At 40.2% G+C, this 20,820-nt stretch overlaps 1 protein-coding gene and 1 gene segment (V, D, J or C); both read left to right on the top strand.

Annotated features, from left to right (window-relative positions):
• Positions 1–769: 769 nt before the first annotated feature.
• LOC134635907 (uncharacterized) lies at positions 770–16,248 on the top strand. Of its 3 annotated transcripts, none has more exons than XM_063485602.1 (6): positions 770–814; positions 1,631–1,898; positions 5,929–6,951; positions 14,381–14,536; positions 14,835–14,927; positions 15,361–16,248. In XM_063485602.1, the coding sequence occupies exons 3-6, from the start codon at positions 5,935–5,937 to the stop codon at positions 15,682–15,684; spliced, it is 1,590 nt and encodes a 529-aa protein (XP_063341672.1). In that variant the 5' UTR covers positions 770–814; positions 1,631–1,898; positions 5,929–5,934; the 3' UTR covers positions 15,685–16,248. The 3 variants fall into 3 exon arrangements, with proteins under 3 accessions (XP_063341672.1, XP_063341663.1, XP_063341655.1); XM_063485593.1 differs by having other exon boundaries at positions 773–850; XM_063485585.1 differs by lacking the exon at positions 770–814 and having other exon boundaries at positions 1,364–1,898.
• A 2,789-nt stretch (positions 16,249–19,037) lies between these two features.
• On the top strand, positions 19,038–19,800 carry LOC134633695 (Ig kappa chain V region K29-213-like). The segment is given in 3 exon segments: positions 19,038–19,245; positions 19,373–19,717; positions 19,796–19,800. Coding segments are annotated over 3 exon segments (558 nt in total).
• The last annotated feature ends 1,020 nt before the right edge of the window (positions 19,801–20,820 follow it).

The raw sequence follows: 20,820 nt of genomic DNA, 5'->3' as shown, positions 1-20,820 counted from the left end.
ATTTTATTTATTGTCTGCTGTGTTTTACTTTCATCTATTTGAAAGAGTGAGTCTAAACACAAAAAAATATTTTTATATGCTGGAATATGCAGAAAAAAGGTTTAAATGTTCAACAGTTTCTTCAAGTCAAAGATTGTTGCATATAATTAAATTTTTGCTTGATGCAATGTGCATAAAGTTAAAAGATTAAAACTAATAAAACAATTTTTAATTTTGTTTTAATCTTGTTATAGGTAAGTCAGTTCTGTTTCATTTATAGAGTATTTTGTTTGTTGTTTTGACCATGCCCTTAGGCTTGCTAGCTTTTGAGATTAATAAAATATCTGGTTGTTGTGAAACTGCAGTCCTTGGCAGCGTTGGTCTTTCCTTGGGAGCAGAGAGCGAGGGCGTTATCTTTCTTTTTTTTTGCTTTGTTTTTTTTTTTGTGTGTTGCTGCACTCCAGTTTCTTCTAGACCAGGGTATAATAAAGGGTCACAGAAGACATTTACATCTAGTACACTCTAAAAAGTGTATTTCAGCAGTAGTTGAAGTTACGTAAAGTTCAGAGTGAGTTTCATTAAGATTTCTGCTTTAGTGGAGCCAGTCTACATTTGTGGAGTATATCAACTTGTTATTACGTTGTGTTCCCTCAGTACACATGTAACCTGCTATTCTCATTAGAGTCAACCTGCATCAATTAGGTTTCTCGTGACGCAGTGCGTCTGATGTCATGACGTCTCCGCCTTCTCCAGAATTTTCTACCTGCGGTTGAGAACAACAATTTGAGAGGCACTTGGCTGCAGGCAGGACCTCGTGAACAATTTGGTCAATAAGGTAACGAAGATATTACTTTTTCCATAGTCCTTGAAGGTAAGTCAAATGTAGAACACATATTTTAATATATTAGATATAAAAATATTCCAACTGTATTGTTAAGTTTGTTAAGTGTTTAGTAAACTGACCTGACCAAACCGCTATCATTCAGCCCTGCTAACATTAGCGAAATGTCAGACCTGTTGGTAGTTTGTGCTTGGACATGTAGGTTAAGTTAGTAGTTTGCCGGCGGTACTCTCTTGTTTTAATATCGTAACGCTAGCTTAAAGTTGTGTATTCATGCAGTGTGTCGGTGTTGGCTTACTGTTAGTTATTCATTAGCATTAGCACATTATAGCGGCAAGCTGGGCCGCGGTTCTCTTCAGACTACGTTACTTCGGGCGCGCGCATTTATACACGAGTGGTTGTTCGCAGTATGCCTGTCGGCGCGAATAGTTCATGCGGTCACGGCCACGGGTGATGTAGGAGGTAAAGTTTAGCTGTGGTGGCTCCAGGAAGCATGCATTTACTGCCGCTTGCATTGCTTTCATTGTACATGACGTTAAGAAGGCGAGGAGAAAGGGTGCGTGCAGCGCTCGTACACGCACGGATCAGCCGTGTGAGAGGGAGATGGTGTGCGGCAGAAAATCAAAATTAGAAATCATAGAAGAAAGTATTACGCTATTGAACACAGAAAATACAGCCATCAGATTTCTTGTAGACCTAGCACACTTCTGGTCTGTGTCTGAATACATATATAAGTACATAGATGCAGATGAACACTGTAAACATGATGAAAGATCGACAGACTAACTCGAACATATCTTTAATCTTTAGGACTTTGGGTAGCGCTTCCTTTCCTTCCTGTCAACCTCTCCAGAGGGGTGTCTGCTGATGGCAGAAAGATTACATCACCTCTGGTTGGAACCCTGGACAGTGCCACAACCTTTGGCTTGGTGTCCAATGTGATGCCCCATCGCCACCTTCTGACCTAACTTCTTCTCAGCTCTGTGACTACTTCAAGAGGGGCATTCCTGTGTGGAGGCGTGCCAGGCAGCTCGTTTTACCTGTGAACTTGCGTACTTTCACTTCATCAACAACAAAGGTATGCAAGTTCAAAATAGTAATGTCTCATTTAAACTTAATTCAGTTTTACACTGAACAGGAATCGGCTTTATATATAAAACAATTGCAAAAAAAAAAAAATGTACCTATGGGCATTTGGGTTTTGTTTTTAAACTTTTGTTTTGAACTTATCCCTTTAAAATCTAATTAGAGAGGGCTGGCTACATTTGATGAATACATTTTGTGTTTAAATGATTCGCTTTGTGTTGGGCAATGTGGCAAAAAGCTGAGATGAGATCTAGTCTCATATCACCATATTGATATATTGTAATATTGCCCAACTCTCCCTCTGTGTTTTTCTCAAATTATTTATATACACCCAGTAAAGCGTGTCTCTTTGTTTCTCCAGTGCTATGCTTCATGTGGAGATGCAAGGACTGTGGGACAACATTAACAAAAAGATCTGAATTGCTCAAACACTACAAACTGATTCATAGGCATTACGGACGAGGCCACTCATATCTATGCACTTATTTAAATTGTGCATGTAGGTTCAAGACTTGGAACGCCCTACTGAGCCATCTATCAAGAAATCACCCTGCCCAACAAGCAGTCTCCAAAGCTGCGTCCACATTCACTTGCCATATTTGTGGCCATAATCAACTCTCCACAGAAAGAGAATATTTTCAACATATCTATCAGCATCTTAAAAATAAGGAGACTGTAACATGTGTGTTCCAAAACTGTGAATATAAAACCAATGTCTATGAGAACTTCAAAAGTCATAAATACAGAAAACACTCTGGTACAGTGAACACATTTAAGCCTGGAATAAGTTCTGTTGATGAATCTTGTGCCAGTGTTGCCAGTGATATTTCAGATGTGGAAATTATAGAGAGTGATGTAAATTTAAATTCTGCTTTTGACAATGGGTATTCTGAAAACTTAGAGAAGGATATTGAGCTTAAAATTGCTTCAGTGCTCCTTAAGTTGGAACACATCTTTCTTGTGTCTAATGCAGCTGTAGATGAGCTTTTGCAGGAGTTAAACTATTTGATTGGTTCTGTTTCTGTGGCGATTACCCAAAAGACTATTAGCCAAGTATTACAAGACAATGGATGCCAATTTGACCAGTCAGTTGTTGAAAAGCTAGCCGGTGTACTCTGTGAGACAAACCCTGTAAAAAAAGCAATTGGAGATAAAGGTCCACTTTCCAGTCCTTGGAGACGAAAAGCATACTATAAGAGCCACTTTAAAGTAGTGGAACCAGTGGAATATATACTTGACCGAAAAAATAACAAGTCATTCCAATATATTTCAATTTTAAAGTCTTTGCATCATATTCTTGACTGCCAGACAATCTTGGATCAGGCTGTTAATTTGAATACTGTAGATAATCAGCCTCAAAAAACTTCTGTGCACTACAAAACTATCTTCGATGGTGACTTCTTCCATGAAAATGGACTGTTGTCCAAGCAGGAAAGCATTTCATTGATATTATACATTGATGAATTCGAAATATATAATCCCCTTGGTACATCACGGAGGAAGCATAAAATTTGTGGATTGTACTGGGTTTTGGGTAATTTGCCACCAGGCTGTAATTCTGCTTTAACCTCAATCTATTTGGCTGCTTTAATCAAAAGTAATGATCTGAAGTGCTATGGGTATGAGAAAGTGTTAAAACCTGTAATTAATGATCTTGTAATTTTGGAACAGAGTGGGATATTTCTGTCAAAGTTGGGCAGAACAGTAAAAGGCACTGTTCAGTGTGTTGTTGCCGACAACCTTGGTGCACACAGTATTGCTGGATTCTTTGAAATCCAGGGACATACGTATGTAGATTTTGCACTGCAGAAACATCAGAGTTCCAGACTATTGAAGTCAGAAGTGAAGTCGTTACTTTAAGAACAAAAGACATTCATGCAGATCATTTACGAATTATTGAGGAAAACAAATTGCCCAGTTATTATGGTGTGAAATCAAAGTGTATTTTGTCAAAGCACCTCTCACATTTTGATGTTACCACTGGGTTTCCACCTGATGTTGTACATGATCTTTTTGAGGGAATTGTTCCTTTTGAACTTGCGCTTTGCCTCAATTTGTTAATCAAAAAAAAGTATTTCACATTATGTACATTGAATGAAGCAATATCATCTTTCAACTTTAAGTGGGCTGACAAAACAAATCGACCTCATCCTGTGGCTCTCAGTTTTGCATCCAAAAAAAGTGTAGGAGGGAATGCACACGAGAACTGGAGTCTTACCAGATTTTTGCCTTTGTTCGTTGGGCAGAGTGTACCCTGTGAGGAGCCTGCTTGGCACATCTTAACAGACTTGAAGGACATTGTTGATCTTGTTGTCAGTCCTGTTCATACTGAGGACTCCATTGCATATCTTGGTTTTAAGATCTCCGAGCACAGAATCAAGTTTCAAGAGGTTTTCCCAGATGTTAATCTTAAACCAAAGCACCACTACTTGGAACATTATCCATACTTGATCCGTAAGTTTGGGCCACTGGTTGCACTATGCGATTCGAAGCAAAGCATAGTTTTTTTAAAAGAGTTGCAAGGAACATCAGATGCTTCAAAAATGTACTTCTTTCCCTTTCACAGAGACATCAGTATCAGATTGCATATCATTTGCATGCAATTAGCTTTGCCAAACCCCCACTGGAAGTAACAGATGTTTCCACTGTTCACATTGATGTTCTTAACAAGGACATCTCAAATGCACTGAGACAGAAGTCTCCAGATATGGACAATGTGTGCTTGGCTAAAAGTGTAGCATATAATGGACTAATCTACAAGTGTGGGATGATCTTGATCCACGGCTCACTGGGAGGACTGCCAGAGTTTGGTGAAATCATCCAAATGGTGATACTGCAGGACAAACTAATCTTCATTCTGAAAAAGCTTAGCGGATGGTATATGGAACACTACAGAGCTTATGATCTCAAAACATCACCAAGCAAAGAAGTGGAACTTGTTGAGCCACAAGAACTGCATGATACCTACCCACTGGCAGACTACAAAATTAGAGGGATGCGTCTTGTCACCTTGAAAAGATATGTCCATGTTTAAAGGGTGAGGCCTCAAAATATGATAAAGTATTTTCTTAAGTGGGAAAACAAAACCCAGACCCATACAATACTAATGTGTTCTCAGAACATATTTATTTTATACTGCAAGCCAAAGTGGTGTGATGATGTGTCAATAGAAAATTGTCAGTATAATCTTTTAATAATATAAGTTTGCATATGATAGACTACTGCATGATGAACTCTTTATAACTCAGACTGTTTTGATTCACTGTGACCCGTTATCATACAGGGAAGGAGCAGTACCTGCTAGATAAGAGCTTAATGAGCAGTTTCACTTTGTACCAGGAGAGGAGCCTCTCCTGGCACACGCACGCACGCGCACACACACACACACATATATCCGCACATGCTCACTCATCAACATTCCACTGAACAAACGTATTCACTGTTGTATTACTCTTCTTGTGTATAAATAAAGACCAGGGCAGTGGCAGAGCGCGAGTCTCGGAGCCCTCACTCCAAGTGCAGGTGCTCTGTGGCTGCCCTTGCATGCAAGTAAAACTGTGTGTTTCTCCTCTCTGATTCTCAGCTGAAAAAGTGTCTTAGAGTACATCTCTTGACATGATGTCATTGGCAATTCATCAGTTATGTCATTTTTTTAATGCAGGTTGCTGGATTCCAGTCAGTGAATGCTAATCCTATGCTCTCCCCCCTTTTGCTTCTCTTCTCTTTTTCTTCTTTCCTCTCCTTGTTGTCTCCTATATTCTCCTCACCTCCTCTCCTTCTCTCTTCTCTTCAATGTCTCCCATATTCTCGCCATCTCTCTTCTCCTCCCCTCTCCTCTTCGGTTTGCCTTCTCTCCTCGCTGCCTCAGCTGATCTCCACCTCTCCTCTTCATTTTCTCCTCCCCTTTCCTCCTCTCTTTGCCTTCTCTCTTTTCCTCTAGTTTGACATTAAATTCTCCTAATTGGAAATGTCAGTGGTTTACATGTTGATCCTCACTAACTGTGCTTGTGCTTTGTTCTCAGACCACCATGGCTGGTTCAACACCTGCAAGACTGAAGGTGATTTTAGGAGAGAACAACATTGAAAAGCTGACTCTTCCAAATGGCATCCCAGAGTCACTTGAAGACCTTCTCAGCACGATAAAGACTACCTTTGGGTTAAAAGGTAACTTCAGACTGCAATACATGGACCAAGACTTTGGCAACGACTTCTTCAATCTGAATTCTACCACCGAACTTCGGAATTTGGGGACAATCAAAGTGATCCACCAGCAAACAAATCCACCTTTGATCAGTGCCGATCAGTCCACTTCATCTCTGTCTCTTTCATTTGAGTCTGATGACGGTATTTCGGTGGCATCAAATGACACAATTATCCTCTCATCCCCTGAATCTATGTCATCTCGAACACAACAGTGGCCAGAAGACTTTGCAATTCCCCAATTTTCATATGACACAGAGCTACAGCTAGAGAGGGGGAATACTGAGTACCGTGTGAGCCAAAAAATGTTGACTTTAAGCGCCCGAATGCTGTCTGATATCCTGAAAAGAGTTGCAGAAGAAATTTACCGTTACAAGGCCTATCCAGAGGATGCACATTTCTGCGCAGCTGCAGAGGCCCTTATCAAAAAGCACCCATGTTTGAAAGAACCTGGATCATTCAATGGCTGCTACGGTTGGAAACAACGACTGAAGTACAAAATGGCAAACTACAGGACCCAGCTCAAATTACAGGGGTGTCCAGAGCTGTGTGTAAACTCACTGAAATCTAAAGCTACTACAGATGCTTTCCCTGCTAAAAAAGTGAAGAAGCCAAAACGTTCTGAAACTAACTTTTATCCATCATTTCCTACTGGTGAGACTCTGGACAGCATGGAAAAAGTGAGACTAGAACTTCTGACAGAGATCGGGATAAGGGACAATGAAAGGGTCATCGCAGACAAAATGGCTAACACGTTTGCCTACAGACGACATGAGGTGGTAAACCAAGAACCAAGCATTCAGGAACTGAAGGACAGATGGCCTGCACTCTTCACACAGAAAGAGGTAAGAATGGAACTGTGTACTGTTATCGCTACGTGTTGGATACACTGTGTATGTTAACGCAGGTCAACAGCAAGCCAAACTCAATTTTCATGAGCCAGGAAACTGAGCGTCTTGCTCCTTTATTACGGTCTTCTCAACAGCTTACAATCTGTTACAATTGTGGCTTGAATAGCTCGATGAAAGTGCTGAGTGAAACTAAAAAATAAACCAGAAAATAAAATATCCTTTAGCCTTTGACATGTGAAATAAATGCACAAAAAGAAATATCTAGTGATAGAAAACATGTATCAAAGTTAGGCTTAGCTGCTAAGTAATGATAAACAGTAGTTTTAACAATCCTCTGATATGCAAATTAGATCGCTAGCATCATTGCTATGTTAATAGACCATGCTCTAAGCAAAATCCGCTTCTGGGATAAGGCTAATTCCTGGTACAAACACATTCACAAAACGATCTCTAAATCAGTTGTTATAAACATATAAAACAAACCAGAACATGTAATAAACTTACAGCCATTGCTTTCGATGGTGTATATAAAGATTCAGGCCATAGGAGATGAAGTTTAAACACAGATAGGCAGGTTTTCTGTACAATGTTGTTTCCCAACTGACTGCAGCTTCTGCTTCCCACAATGCATTGCGAACACAGATTACTCCTTCAAAATAAGATACAGAAAAACTAATGCTGACTGTATAGAACATATTTTTTAACTAAATGACTCTCTTTTTTTAACATAAATTACCACAGATGAAATATGACATTTTTATCTCTAAATTATTATGACTCATTTTTTTAATCTTTTACTTGGGACAGAACACTCCCCGCCTGGCATTACTGATGCCACTACTGATGATTACTGATGGAGGGTGTTGAGATATTCGTTTCTCCAGCGACTCCAGAAACCATTGGCGAGTGCTTGCACTTGTTTCCACTGGTTCTTGAGCAAGTCTTTTCCACAAAAGTCTCCTAGTGGAGAAGGAACGCCCTGCTTTTGGGTCAGTATCATTGCAGGACAGAGTATGAATGGTGAGGAAGGGTCAGTTGAAATAGGGACCAAGGGCCTTGCATTGATTATTGACGATACCTCAGCCATTAGGGTACAAAGCACCTCATGTGTCAGACGGGTGTGTTTGTTCTGCAAGAGCATAGAATCTAATATTCGGCGAGTTACCCCAATCATCCTTTCCCAGACGCCCCCCATGTGGGAAGCATGTGGGGGGTTGAACTCCCATGTGCAACCGCTGGCGTGAAGATGGTTGACAATGTCGGGAGGGTTCTTGTTTGGTTGTGCCATGCCAAGCTCCACGCTTGCTGTGATGAAGTTGGTGCCCCTGTCTGACCGCATTTGTTTGGCTGGGCCTCTTATTGCAAAGAATCTGCGGATTGCATTTATGCAGCTGCAAGTGTCCATAGATTCAATGACTTCGATGTGTACACCTCTTGTAGTCATACACGTAAAAAGTATTGCCCACCTCTCACTTTGTGCGCTACCTCGTGTGCGTCGAGTGACCACTGACCATGGGCCAAACACATCCAACCCGACGTATGAAAATGGAGGGCATGTTTCAAGTCTTTCAGGCGGGAGATCTGCCATTTTTTGAGTCTCTAGTTTCCCCCTGAGTTTCTTGCATGTTACGCAGCGGTGGATGATGGATGAGACCAGTCTTTTGCAGCCTGCAGTCCACAGTCCAGCTTGCCTAACTGCACTCTCTGTGAACTGTCTTCCTTGATGCACAACCTTAGCATGATAGTGCAGGACAAGCAACTTTGACACATGATGCTTGCTTGGCAGAATTTTTGGATTCTTTAACGTTGGGTCCAATGAAGCATGTTTGAGGCGACCTCCAACTTTGATGAGGCCTTCATCCAAGAAGGGGTCAAGGGCCACAATGGGGCTAGAGCTGTGGATGGTTTGACTGGTTTGGAGAGCAGCATACTCATCAGGAAAGGCGTCCTTTTGAACAGACTGGAGAATGAGGTTACTGGCGGCATCCATCTCCTCTGGAGTGCGTGGTTCTCTGCATCTATGCCAGCCCCTACATGAATGATTTGACGAGTTGCTTGATGAGTGAGAACGAGCTTGGTGAATTAAGAAGGCAATGGCACGTACCAGTGACGTCCAGCTTGAAAAGCGTTGGAAGCGTTCTGGTGTGAGTCCGCTCTTCTGAATCTGAGTAATGAAAGTACCAACTTGTCGGATTTCAGCATCCACTCCAGGTTCAACCAGCTCAAACGATTCATGTGTCTCTGGTTCATGTAGTTTGTAAAGGAAGTCTGGTCCCTTAAACCACATAGTGTCCATGAGCTGCGATGCAGGTACTGACCTGGTTGCTAGATCGGCTGGGTTTTGCTCTGATGTAACATAATGCCACTGTTCAGGGGATGTGGACTGGCGTATACGATGAACTCGATTATGTACGTAGACATAAAAGCGCTTTGAATCGTTGCAAATGTACCCAAGAACCACCCTGCTGTCACAGTAGAATTTGACAGTGTTTGGTTTATGATCAAGTTCATCCAGAATGAGCTCCGCCATCTCCACCGCTAGAACTGCTCCACAAAGCTCAAGACGAGGTATTGTGGGTTCTGGTTGGGGTGAAAGTTTTGCTTTCCCAAGCACAAATCCAACTTCACATTGTCCTTCTGCATTGACTGTTTTCAAATATGCTACTGCTGCAATAGCCCAGCTTGAGGCATCACTAAAGACACACAGTTCAGTGTAAGTGGACTTGGAAAGGGAGGCTGGTACATAGCAGCGCGGCACTCTGAGGCTGCTCAGATCTTGGAGGGACATTTTCCATGTTTCCCATGCGTCCATCTCCTCTTGGGGGAGAGAAGCATCCCAATCTTGGACTCCATTTGACATTTTGCGTAACAAGAGTCTGCCTTTGATTGTCACTGGTGATGCTAGTCCCAAGGGGTCGAAGATGCTATTAATCACTGAGAGAACCCCGCGGCGGGTATAGGGTTTGTCATTGACAGCTACCTTGAAGGTAAATGAGTCAGTGTTAATGTCCCAGCACATTCCTAGACTTCTCTGGGCCGGTAAAGCATCGTCGCCGAGACTCAAATCTTTGATGCCGGAGGCCAAATCCTCTGGCTTGAATGCCTGCATGACTGAGACACTATTCGAGGCGATTTTGTGGAGCTTGAGGTTAGACTCAGCTAAGGATGCACATGTGCGCTTGAGCAGATCGATGGCTGCAGACTCTGTGGGAACTGAAATCAGCCCGTCATCGACGTAGAAGTGTCTCTCGACGAAGTGTCTTGTGTCTGCTCCAAACTTTGCCTCACCTTCCTGGATGGCTCTTCGAAGGCAATAGATGGCTACCGCTGGTGACGGGCTATTACCAAAAACATGTACCCGCATGCGGTACTCCTGCACCTCTTTTGACAAGTCATTGTCCTTGTGCCACAGGAACCTCAAATAATCTCTGTGGTCTGGTCTAACCAGGAACCCGTAAAACATCTGCTGGATGTCAGCAGTGGTTGCAATGAGCTCTTTCCTAAACCGAATCAGGACGCCAAGGAGGGTGTTATTGAGATCAGGGCCCGTTAATAACACTGAATTGAGTGACACTCCAGACTGCTCGGCACTAGAGTCAAAGACCACCCGTATCTGACCGGGCTTCTGGGGATGATATACGCCGAAAATAGGCAGGTACCAGTACTCAGTGTTGTCATCAATGGGTGGAGCAATCTCTGCGTGATTGTTTTTAAACAGCTTGTCCATAAATTCTGAAAACTGCTCTTTCATTTGAGGATTTTTGGTTAAGTTGCGTCTCAGTGAGTTGAGTCTAGACAGCGCTTGGTCTCTGTTATTTGGAAGTGGCAAGCGAGGGGACTTGAATGGTAAAGGAGCAATCCAGTTATTGTTTCCATCCTGGTGGACTTCCTTTTCCATTATCTTAAGGAAGGTCTCATCCTCAAAGGACAGGGCATGCTGGTTGTCATACTCTGTGCGCTCAAAAACTTTCTCTCCAAGCTTTTCTTCTGCTGCGTTAAGTTTGGAACTGCGTTTTAAGAAGCTACTCTTGTGCTCCCCGCCATAGCATGGTTTTTCTTTGATCTTCATGCTGTTAGGACAAGGAGTGAGGAGAGATGGACGTCCGTTGGAGAGCACGTGAGTTTTATAGGCATTGACCGTTGGCCAGTGAGCATTGAGGCATACTTCCCCCACGATTACCCAGCCTAGGTCTAGGCGCTGAGCAAAGGGAGCGTTGTGGGGTCCGTTGACTTGTTGTCGTGCCTTGTGGACTTGTATGATGTCTCTGCCCAGTAGAACTGCAATCTGGGCAGCTGGGTCGTGCTTAGGTATCAGAGGAGCCAGATGTTTCAAATGGGCATGGGCAAGAGCGACTTCAGGTGTAGGTATTTCGTCTCTGTTAAATACTATCTCATCACATTCAATGAGAGGAGGAAGGTCTAGACGTGGGCCTTCACCTACAGGCTCAATTTGGAACCCCACTGCTTTCCTGCCGAGCATTTGAGTTAGACCAGCACACGTTCTCATATGGTATGTCAGAGGGCTACCCTTGATTCCAAATAGCTCAAAGAATTCAGGACGTGCCAGCGAGCAATTGCTCTGATCATCAAGAATGGCGTACATCTTAACAGACCGTTCTGGTTGACCTTTAGGGAAAACTCGAACTAGACATACCTTGGAGCAAGAACGCGGAGGACAGCCTTCACCACAGATCTCAGTGCATCGTGACGTCACCTTGGGTAGAGTGTTGTCTTGAGGCTGAGGCTCTGGTTCAGGTGCATTTTCTGGCTGGGGTTTTTGACTCGTGTCAGGGTGCATGGCAGAGCAATGTTTTTCACTTTGGCACTCCTCACACTTGACCCTCAGGTCGCAGTCCTTTATAGTGTGCATGGGAGAACAACAGTGAAAACATCGTTTGTGTTCTTTGAGTATGTTTCGTCTTTCTTGTAGTGGTTTGATCCGGAAAGCTCTACATTTGGCTAGAGGATGCGTTTTCTTGTGGACTGGACAGTAATGTGTTAGATCATCCTCTCTGATACTAGCAGAAGCACTTGTATCAACCTCTGTTCTATTTACAGTTAGAGGTGATTTGTAGCTAGTTTGTTTGAATGGTGGTCTCTCACCTTTGTTGAGGGGTTGGCTGCTGCATGACACAAAACTCGGATCGTTTCTTGCTTTTGCCTCCTCTTGGACAAACTTTACAAAGTATGAGAATGGAGGGAACGTCACATTATATTTTTGTTTGTATTTTGAACCAGTGTGGAGCCATTTATCTTGTAAGCTTGGAGGCAGCTTTTCCACTATGGGCTTAACCCCACGTGGTGTGTCAAAGTAAGCGAGGCCTGGGAGGTAGGCTTCGTCTTTAGCAACCTGCAGCTCTAGGAGCAAATCTCCTAGTTCCCTAAGTTTAACATTGTCTCTGTTTGTAAGGCGAGGAAAACTGTCCAGTTTTTTAAACAAGGCATTCTCTACTACTTCGGGTGTAGCATAACACTCCTCCAGCCTATCCCATGACAACTGGAAGGCAGCTTTGGGTTTACTGGTATAAACAGCCCGGATTCTTTTAACATGCTCTGAGGACTCTTTACCGAGCCACTTGACTAGGAGATCTAACTGCTGGCTGTATGTAAGATCAATGCCTCCAGTTGCATTTAAGAATGAAGACTGCCATGCTCTAAAATTTTCAGGAGTGTCATCAAACTTAAAGAGCCCTGTTGTGATCAACTCTCTGCGTGCAAGGAACCTAGCGAAGTCAGCCATAGGTGCATCACTATTGTGAGGAGCATGGTGACTGTTCGGCTCGACATACTCTCTTGCTGGGCCAAAAGTTTCCTCCTCTATGTACATTTTTGAGAGTACAGGTGGAGAGGAGGTTGGTTTCCTTGGAGTGAATGATGGTGCCTTTGCTGTCAGTTCGACTTGAGGTGTTCCTTCTTCAGCCGGATGTGACTTTAGCTGGGTTTGATGTTGCACGTACTCCATAGTTCTCTGTCTGGTAACTTGTGGTGGGACTGAACTTTTTAAACTTTCTCCTTTTTCTTGTTCAACAGCTGCGGCAGCTTCTAGAACCTCTGCTTTTGCCGTAGCGGCTGCAGCTTTTTTCTCTATCTCTAACATCTGTAAATCCATTTCCAGATTTGCTTGCTGCTTTCAATTGTCTCTTACTGTACAAGGCTTTGGTGTTTGTAGCTTCAGCAGAAGCTCTTGCAAAGATGGCTGCTTCCAATACACTGGACCTTGAGGACAACTTGGAAGATGAGTGCTTGGAGCCAGAGTGTTTGGATCGGGAGCTAGCCTCTGATGATGCTTTGTCTCCTGAGTTAGCCATTTCTTCTGCCTTCTCCCCGGGTGCATCCATCGCTGTGGCATAAACTTTATCTTCCACCAACTGCTGACCTGGCTTTTCACTGTACTGTTATCGCTACGTGTTGGATACACTGTGTATGTTAACGCAGGTCAACAGCAAGCCAAACTCAATTTTCATGAGCCAGGAAACTGAGCGTCTTGCTCCTTTATTACGGTCTTCTCAACAGCTTACAATCTGTTACAATTGTGGCTTGAATAGCTCGATGAAAGTGCTGAGTGAAACTAAAAAATAAACCAGAAAAAAAAAAATATCCTTTAGCCTTTGACATGTGAAATAAATGCACAAAAAGAAATATCTAGTGATAGAAAACATGTATCAAAGTTAGGCTTAGCTGCTAAGTAATGATAAACAGTAGTTTTAACAATCCTCTGATATGCAAATTAGATCGCTAGCATCATTGCTATGTTAATAGACCATGCTCTAAGCAAAATCCGCTTCTGGGATAAGGCTAATTCCTGGTACAAACACATTCACAAAACGATCTCTAAATCAGTTGTTATAAACATATAAAACAAACCAGAACATGTAATAAACTTACAACCATTGCTTTCGATGGTGTATATAAAGATTCAGGCCACAGGAGATGAAGTTTAAACACAGATAGGCAGGTTTTCTGTACAATGTTGTTTCCCAACTGACTGCAGCTTCTGCTTCCCACAATGCATTGCGAACACAGATTACTCCTTCAAAATAAGATACAGAAAAACTAATGCTGACTGTATAGAACATATTTTTTAACTAAATGACTCTCTTTTTTAACATAAATTACCACAGATGAAATATGACATTTTTATCTCTAAATTATTATGACTCATTTTTTTAATCTTTTACTTGGGACAGAACAAACTGAAGTGATCGAAGTCTGTATGCTTCAGGATTTATTGCAGTTAACTTTCATGAATCGGTCATAACTTGATGTGGTTGAGATTTTATAACACTGAACTTAATGAAAGAATTTACATTTTGAATTTCCATATATGTTATACTTTTTGGGATATAGACATTTTGGCATACAATCAGTTTCAGCATTTTGTTCCATAATACAATATCTACTGTCATTTGTGTTTTGTTTTTAGATAAATACAGAGTTCCAGAGGCTCATGGCTGTTCCTCTTGAGTGGAAGTTCATGGCCCAGTTAGACATGCACTCAAGTCAGCTGATCAAAGTCATACGTGCCAAAGGAGGAGCAACACGCCAAAAGATTGCGAACATCATGGACACATTGGACCAGGTAAATCTGTACCATCAAACAAGATACTTCGTAACTAAGAGGGCTGTCAAAATATATCTGAATCCTTCATAAAGACAATATGGGCAGGCCAATGCTAATCATGGCTTTCATATGCATGAATGTTTTTAGCGACTCAAAAAATACACCACTGAACTCATCCCCTTTTCTTTCTGTAATGAATCTCTGGGCTTGTGAATTACTGTTTTTAAATAAAGTACATGTAAGTTAAGTAATAAGAGTAAGGATGTCTGTCTTATGAAATTTAGAGTTTAAAATTAATCAACATTTGTTGTTCTAGACTGTGGACATTAATCATCGGAGGGAATGTGTGCTGAAAGCCCTCACCATCTTCCTGGGAGAAGATGCAGATGGCCTGATCAAGGAATACCTTGTAAGTTTCAACAGTTTGTCAGCACATCTTGTCAAAGGGACACAAAAAAAGTTAACTGTTAGAACAAACATAACACGTGAACCATAGTTGGATTGCTGACATGTATTTATTATCATGACCATATTGGACATTATGTAATTCCCAGCAACAACACATTACATATTGGATTGACTTTGTTTTAAGTAAGAAGGGCTTACTTGATTATTTAAGTTCAAAGGAATAGTTTGACATGTTGGGAAATCTTATCTTTCTTGCTTACAATTTGATTAGAGTCAGATTGATACACCTCTCTCTGCTGTTTCTGGTGTGTGATGACACCCAGCCAAGAAATAGCCCAGCACATAACACATATTGGTACATCACCCAAACACTTAATCACAGTAAGAAGTGAGGCTAATGATGATTTGTGTTTGTGTCTTGTACCCCTCTGTAGGACTGTGGAGCAGATGATGTTCAGAGGGACCTGGAGGAGGTCACCATGGCAGTGTATGTGATTCGGAAGGAGGGGGAGGGACTGCAGGAGCCACCTGAAGACATTGGCATTGTCATTGAGGGTGTGGAAGTGTTGCATGAACTAACTTCGGTTGCCTCAGCTTGTGCCCTGCTTCTAGGTTTGATCTATGCACTCAACCTAGCTTATCCAAAACCCTTTCGCTTCACTTTTGAAGTGCTCCAAAAAATCTTCATGCAGCTTGATCAGCACAAGATGTCCCCCAAAGTCCAAAATCTGTATATCAAACTTCAAAGCTCCCAGTAATGACACAGAACAATGACCAACAAATGGCCTTGTGCCATAATGCGAAGGAACAACTGTGTTTGGACATATAGCATGTAAAATATGTAGTCTCTTTTGGATGTTGGGCATTTTTTATGCTCCAAGAGACCTCAAACCACAATTTAATGTGCTTTTATACATACTTTGTATGGTATTTTTATTTATTTTTTAATTTTTTTTCAGACATATTTGCCTTCGTTTCAAGGGAAAGGTTGCATTTCAGGTTTGATGTGCTCAGTTATACAACAAACTGTTGTGACATTCTAAAACTCTAAAGGAGTGTTTATATTTTTTCATCCCCATTGGTCAGCTACACTGTTCAGATATTTATTCATTGGCTATAGCTGAAGAGAAGTTTCTGTATACTCTTGGGGCACTTTTTCATAGTTGACACTATATGTGTTGAGATTGATATTTGTGTAATACTGTGTTGCACTTTACACTTTGATGACAACTTTGTGGTCCTACTAAGCGTTACTTGCATTTTGTGCATATGTGTTTTAAAAAGGACAAATGTGTAATGTGTTTGACCAAAAGCTGTGTTGGTTGCCATAAAGGTAATACTTTATTACATTTATACAATAAAGTATTTAAAAAAAAAACATTGGATTTTGAATTTTTGAAAAATATTTTCAGCCAACTTAAAATTTTGATTTAAGCTTTATTAAAAACAAACTAAAATTTCATTTTAGAGTCACTACAAAAAGTAATTTACACTAAACCACATTATTAGGTTAGCAAAGAGCAATATTTTACTTTTGGGTTATGCAAATTATTGGGTTGGAAAAACTGAAAACTTTAAGTTGAAATGTCTTAATTTTAAGTTGGATTAATGCAAAATGTTTATTTGACAACAATTAATTTATTAAGTACATGTAACTTAAATCAGTTGTGTTAATCTAATGTATTAACTTCATTTCAAAGAACTTAATTAAATTAGGTGTTACCAATTGAAATAATTCAATTAAGTTGGTTCAACTATTTTCTTTTTTCAGTGTAATAAACCCCTAGTTGGGGCTGTCTTCTTGCAGGTGGTCCCGAGGCGTGGTGCTCAAAGTTCTTCTAAGAGGCTTCCTGAATGAGAGAAATGTTTTTAAAAACCTGAAGTCCAGCTTCTTCTTTTTTAAGCTCTCAAAACCATGACCTGGATGACTGAGAACCTGTACAAAAAATAACCACATGCATAGACAAGGGTGAAAGAAGCTGTAGTTAGGTTTATCATAAAGTGATACAAAGTCATGGACGTTAAGTTTTTGTATAGCACTTGTCTGAGGCTTACTGCTTTTTATTTTCCTTTTATTTCTTTTTGTCGTTAGCTGTTTCCTTCACTCATTCAGATATCTGAGGCTGTTTATGGTTTGTATACATTCATGAATAAATAAATAGTTTAGAGTTCATATAAGCAATACATATAGATAAAATTTCACGACACCCTGCAATAGGCATAGTGGGTGTTATGTTATGAGCATAGCCTGTCACACAGACTGAAAATGATAGAAAGCACCAGGTCTACATTTCTCTAGCATTCCAAAAACCCAGAATAAAAATGAACATTAATGAACACGTTCAAGTCTATACATTAAAACAGTGGCAAATATGACTTAATAAAACTATGTTACTCACAGGAGACACCTGAAACCTGTCCCATGCGAGTGCTGACTGAGAGTAAGTAGTATTGTGTGCACTTCCTTCCATTTCACTTCCTTATTCTTTTTTTTGTGTTATTGTTGTCAGCCCACGTGAGAACAAAGAGTACTCACTAGGGAAAAAAGTTGTGAACAAAATAATAAATTAGCCCTTTAAAGAAAAAACAAATTAATTTAGTTTAGTAATTTTTTGGTTAGTATAAATAAGCACATAGATTTAAGTGAAATCCAACTAAAATTAAGCTGTTGTAGCTCTTTCTTCCTCTACACCTAACCTCACTGCATATCCTGTTAAAGCCCAAAGTGTTCAGTGTCCGTAAACCAGTTCTAAAGAATAGAAAGGGGAAAAAAGCAGTAGAAGACACAGTACATCACAGAACAATGAAATATTTCTGCAAAAACTGACATAGATGTAACACTGTTTTTAACATGTTTAGCACCTTCTGACAGTATGGAACATGATGCCATGTGATTGCTTGGTTGCGGATAATAGACTTACATTAGTTTGTGTAACTAGTGACAGAATCAATAACTCAAAGAAAAATAAGGACACAAAATCAATTTAAGGAAATCACTTTTATGTTGTCTTTGGCTGCAACAATAAGTTTTATGTTAAAACCAGGGATACACTGTCCACTTTCACTCTCTGTCTCTTTAGCAGTAATTGGCTTTTCACAGTTTGATCGTTAGGATCAATATTTTGTTTCTATCCTCTAAGTTCAGTATGAAGTCCACTGAGTTGTGTTAAATTATGATCTCTTTGGAATAAGAAAAATGCTTTAAGCTATGGAAAGTGTCTGAACTCTTTTGTGTTGACTGCCACATCTATTTTATTTATTTTGTGTTAACAAATTATTGTGGAAAATCACTGTTATTTAGTGGTCATTAAAATCTGTTCAGAATGTGATGATAATTAAACTTATAAATCATGACACACTGCTCTCCCCTTCATAAACTGCCTTTACAGGTTTAAAGTATTGGCACCAGCATTTGTATCAAAACTACTGGCCTTATGTTTACTTGGTATCAGATCAATACCAAGATATGCAGAATTGTGCAGCACTACTGAAAATGTTGCAGTCAGGGTTAAACAACATTATGATGATCACTGTCACATTAAAACAAAATCTAAGTTGCTACCTTATCAAGTCGCAACTTGTGTTTTAAACTGACAAAATAAAAAAAACACTAGCTAATGATACATATGCGTCTAAGAGTAACTCAAAATGGATCATGGATTTGCTGAACATTGGAGGAGTGCATTTTCTGTGTTTCAGCCAATCAGGATGATTTCTACTTTGTACACTTTGATGATCTTGTGACTAAACCTTCATTTAGGTAGGAAGGCACCAACCGTGCAGCAAGCGTGTTTCACCACAATGATTGGAGTACAGACTGCTTTGATTCTTTTTACTACAATAGGTAAGTGAAAGATGATGTGGTGTTGTTACACAGATTTTAACAGATACCGTATAATGTGAAAACAATACTGTTTAAAAAGGAGGATTTTTAACCTTTACTGGTTTTATCTCTTTTTGTCCTGCGTCTTTAGCTCTGATTCAAAGCGCAGATCCTGCCAGCCAGATCCTTTTGAAAGAAGTTGAAGTTGGTGGAAATGTTACTTTCCAGTGCTCGGTTACAGAGAAGGAAGGAAAATTTGTTCATTGGTTTAAGCAGTCTCCTGGATATATGATCCAGACAGTTGCTACGGGATCTTACACAAAACAAACAGTGAGCGAAGAATTTAACAACGGTCGTTTCACAGTATCAGAGGGGCAGGCTCTGTATTTTCTTACAATAAGAAACATCCATCAAGAAGATGAAGCAACATATTTCTGTCAGTATGGATCAGCTTATTCACAGACCTTTGACACAAGCATCTACTTGGCTGTAAATGGTAAACTATGTTATATATTAATTTTTTCTACCTCACTTAGTAATCACCAATGTTTTCAGCAAGTGTGGTATTATATATTTTTTTATATTTTAATTCTGTTAACACTGCTTTTTACTGAACAACCCAGGTCACAGTGAACAGAAATCAGTCAATGTGAAACAAACTCCGGAGGCAGTGTCAGTCCACCCAGGCAGCTCCGTGACTCTCCAGTGTTCACTTTTCTCCAATAACAAAGAGAACAGAAGCGAGTGCCCAGATGAACACAGAATGTACTGGTTCAGAGCGGGATCAGGACAATCCCATGCTACTATTATTTACACTCACAGTAACTACAGTCAAAAGCAAGAGGGAAGTCGTTGTGTCCACAGTCTGTCCCAAACTATTCAGAGCTCCTCTGATGCTGCGATCTACTACTGTGCAGTGGTCACATGTGGAGAGATCGTGTTTGGTGAAGGAACTCAAGTGGAGATAAGTATGTTTTAAAGTCAGATCTTAAAATCTCATAAGTAAGTCTTAAATCGCTTAACCCTCCTGTTATATTGCGGGTCAGATTGACCCAGAACAGAAGAGATGTCACATGTCATCTGCATCACTACAGAAAACGAAAAAATCAAAATTACAAAAGAAAATTGTAAAAGAATCAATGCCAGTGTTTCTAACACTTTTGGATGAGTAAACCTGCCCTGGGTCAAATTGACCCAGGAACATAATCGGTGTTCATGACATTTCAGATAATAAGAGGGTAGATCTTAAATGTTTGCAAAGGAAATATAAATGCATTAAACTTCTTATACATCAGTAATATGGACATATACCAGGGCAACTCTAGTGTGATAAATTATACCATCATTGGCTGCATTTTTATTAGCTGTTCCATTCTCTTTAGCTGGTAAATAACTACTGCATTATGCATTTAAGCATTTTATAAAGAATAAATAATGTCCTATTTGTAATACTCATTGTAGTATGAGTATTACACATATTACACATTATAATACATTGTAATGTATTATTCACTGATGAATAGCAGTCACAAAAAGTCTGTACATTTGTACTATATTTAATAAAATGTTCTCAAGAAATTGTTTTGCAGCCAAAAATATCTATTTTCTATCTATATATTTTTTTCATGTTTTTACCTTTACGTCAGTCTTAAAGCATATATTTCATTTCCATTCAGTGGAAAGGACATTTATTGCTGTCCTTTACACTGAATGGAACTGGAGCCTCGTCGTCTCATCTCTCTTTATACTGTACTGTATATAGCAAAGATGAAAATAAAGTTAACTTTGACTTTCAGCAAATTTGATGTTGTGATTTCTCCATACCTAACGTGAATAATTGTGAATATCATGTGTGTCTTTTTCCAGAAGCAAAACTTAATCCAGTTGTCCTTGCACTAGGCTTGTTGTTGGCCTGTAGTGTGACTGTGAATATCATTTTTATTTTCTGCAAAAGTCAGAGAGTGTTTAAAAATGGCAAAGGTACGTGCATTTCATTACATTACTTACATGGTGTTATTTTTGTGCCTCTATTCTGAGCGCACATAAAAAGATTTTGCAAGCGCAAATGTTG

Source organism: Pelmatolapia mariae, linkage group LG2 (genome assembly GCF_036321145.2).
Source record: "Pelmatolapia mariae isolate MD_Pm_ZW linkage group LG2, Pm_UMD_F_2, whole genome shotgun sequence".
In the NCBI taxonomy this organism is placed as follows: Eukaryota; Metazoa; Chordata; class Actinopteri; order Cichliformes; family Cichlidae; genus Pelmatolapia; species Pelmatolapia mariae.
The sequence above is the reverse complement of the archived record's forward strand: the minus strand, read 5'-3'. Positions and strand labels throughout refer to the sequence as shown.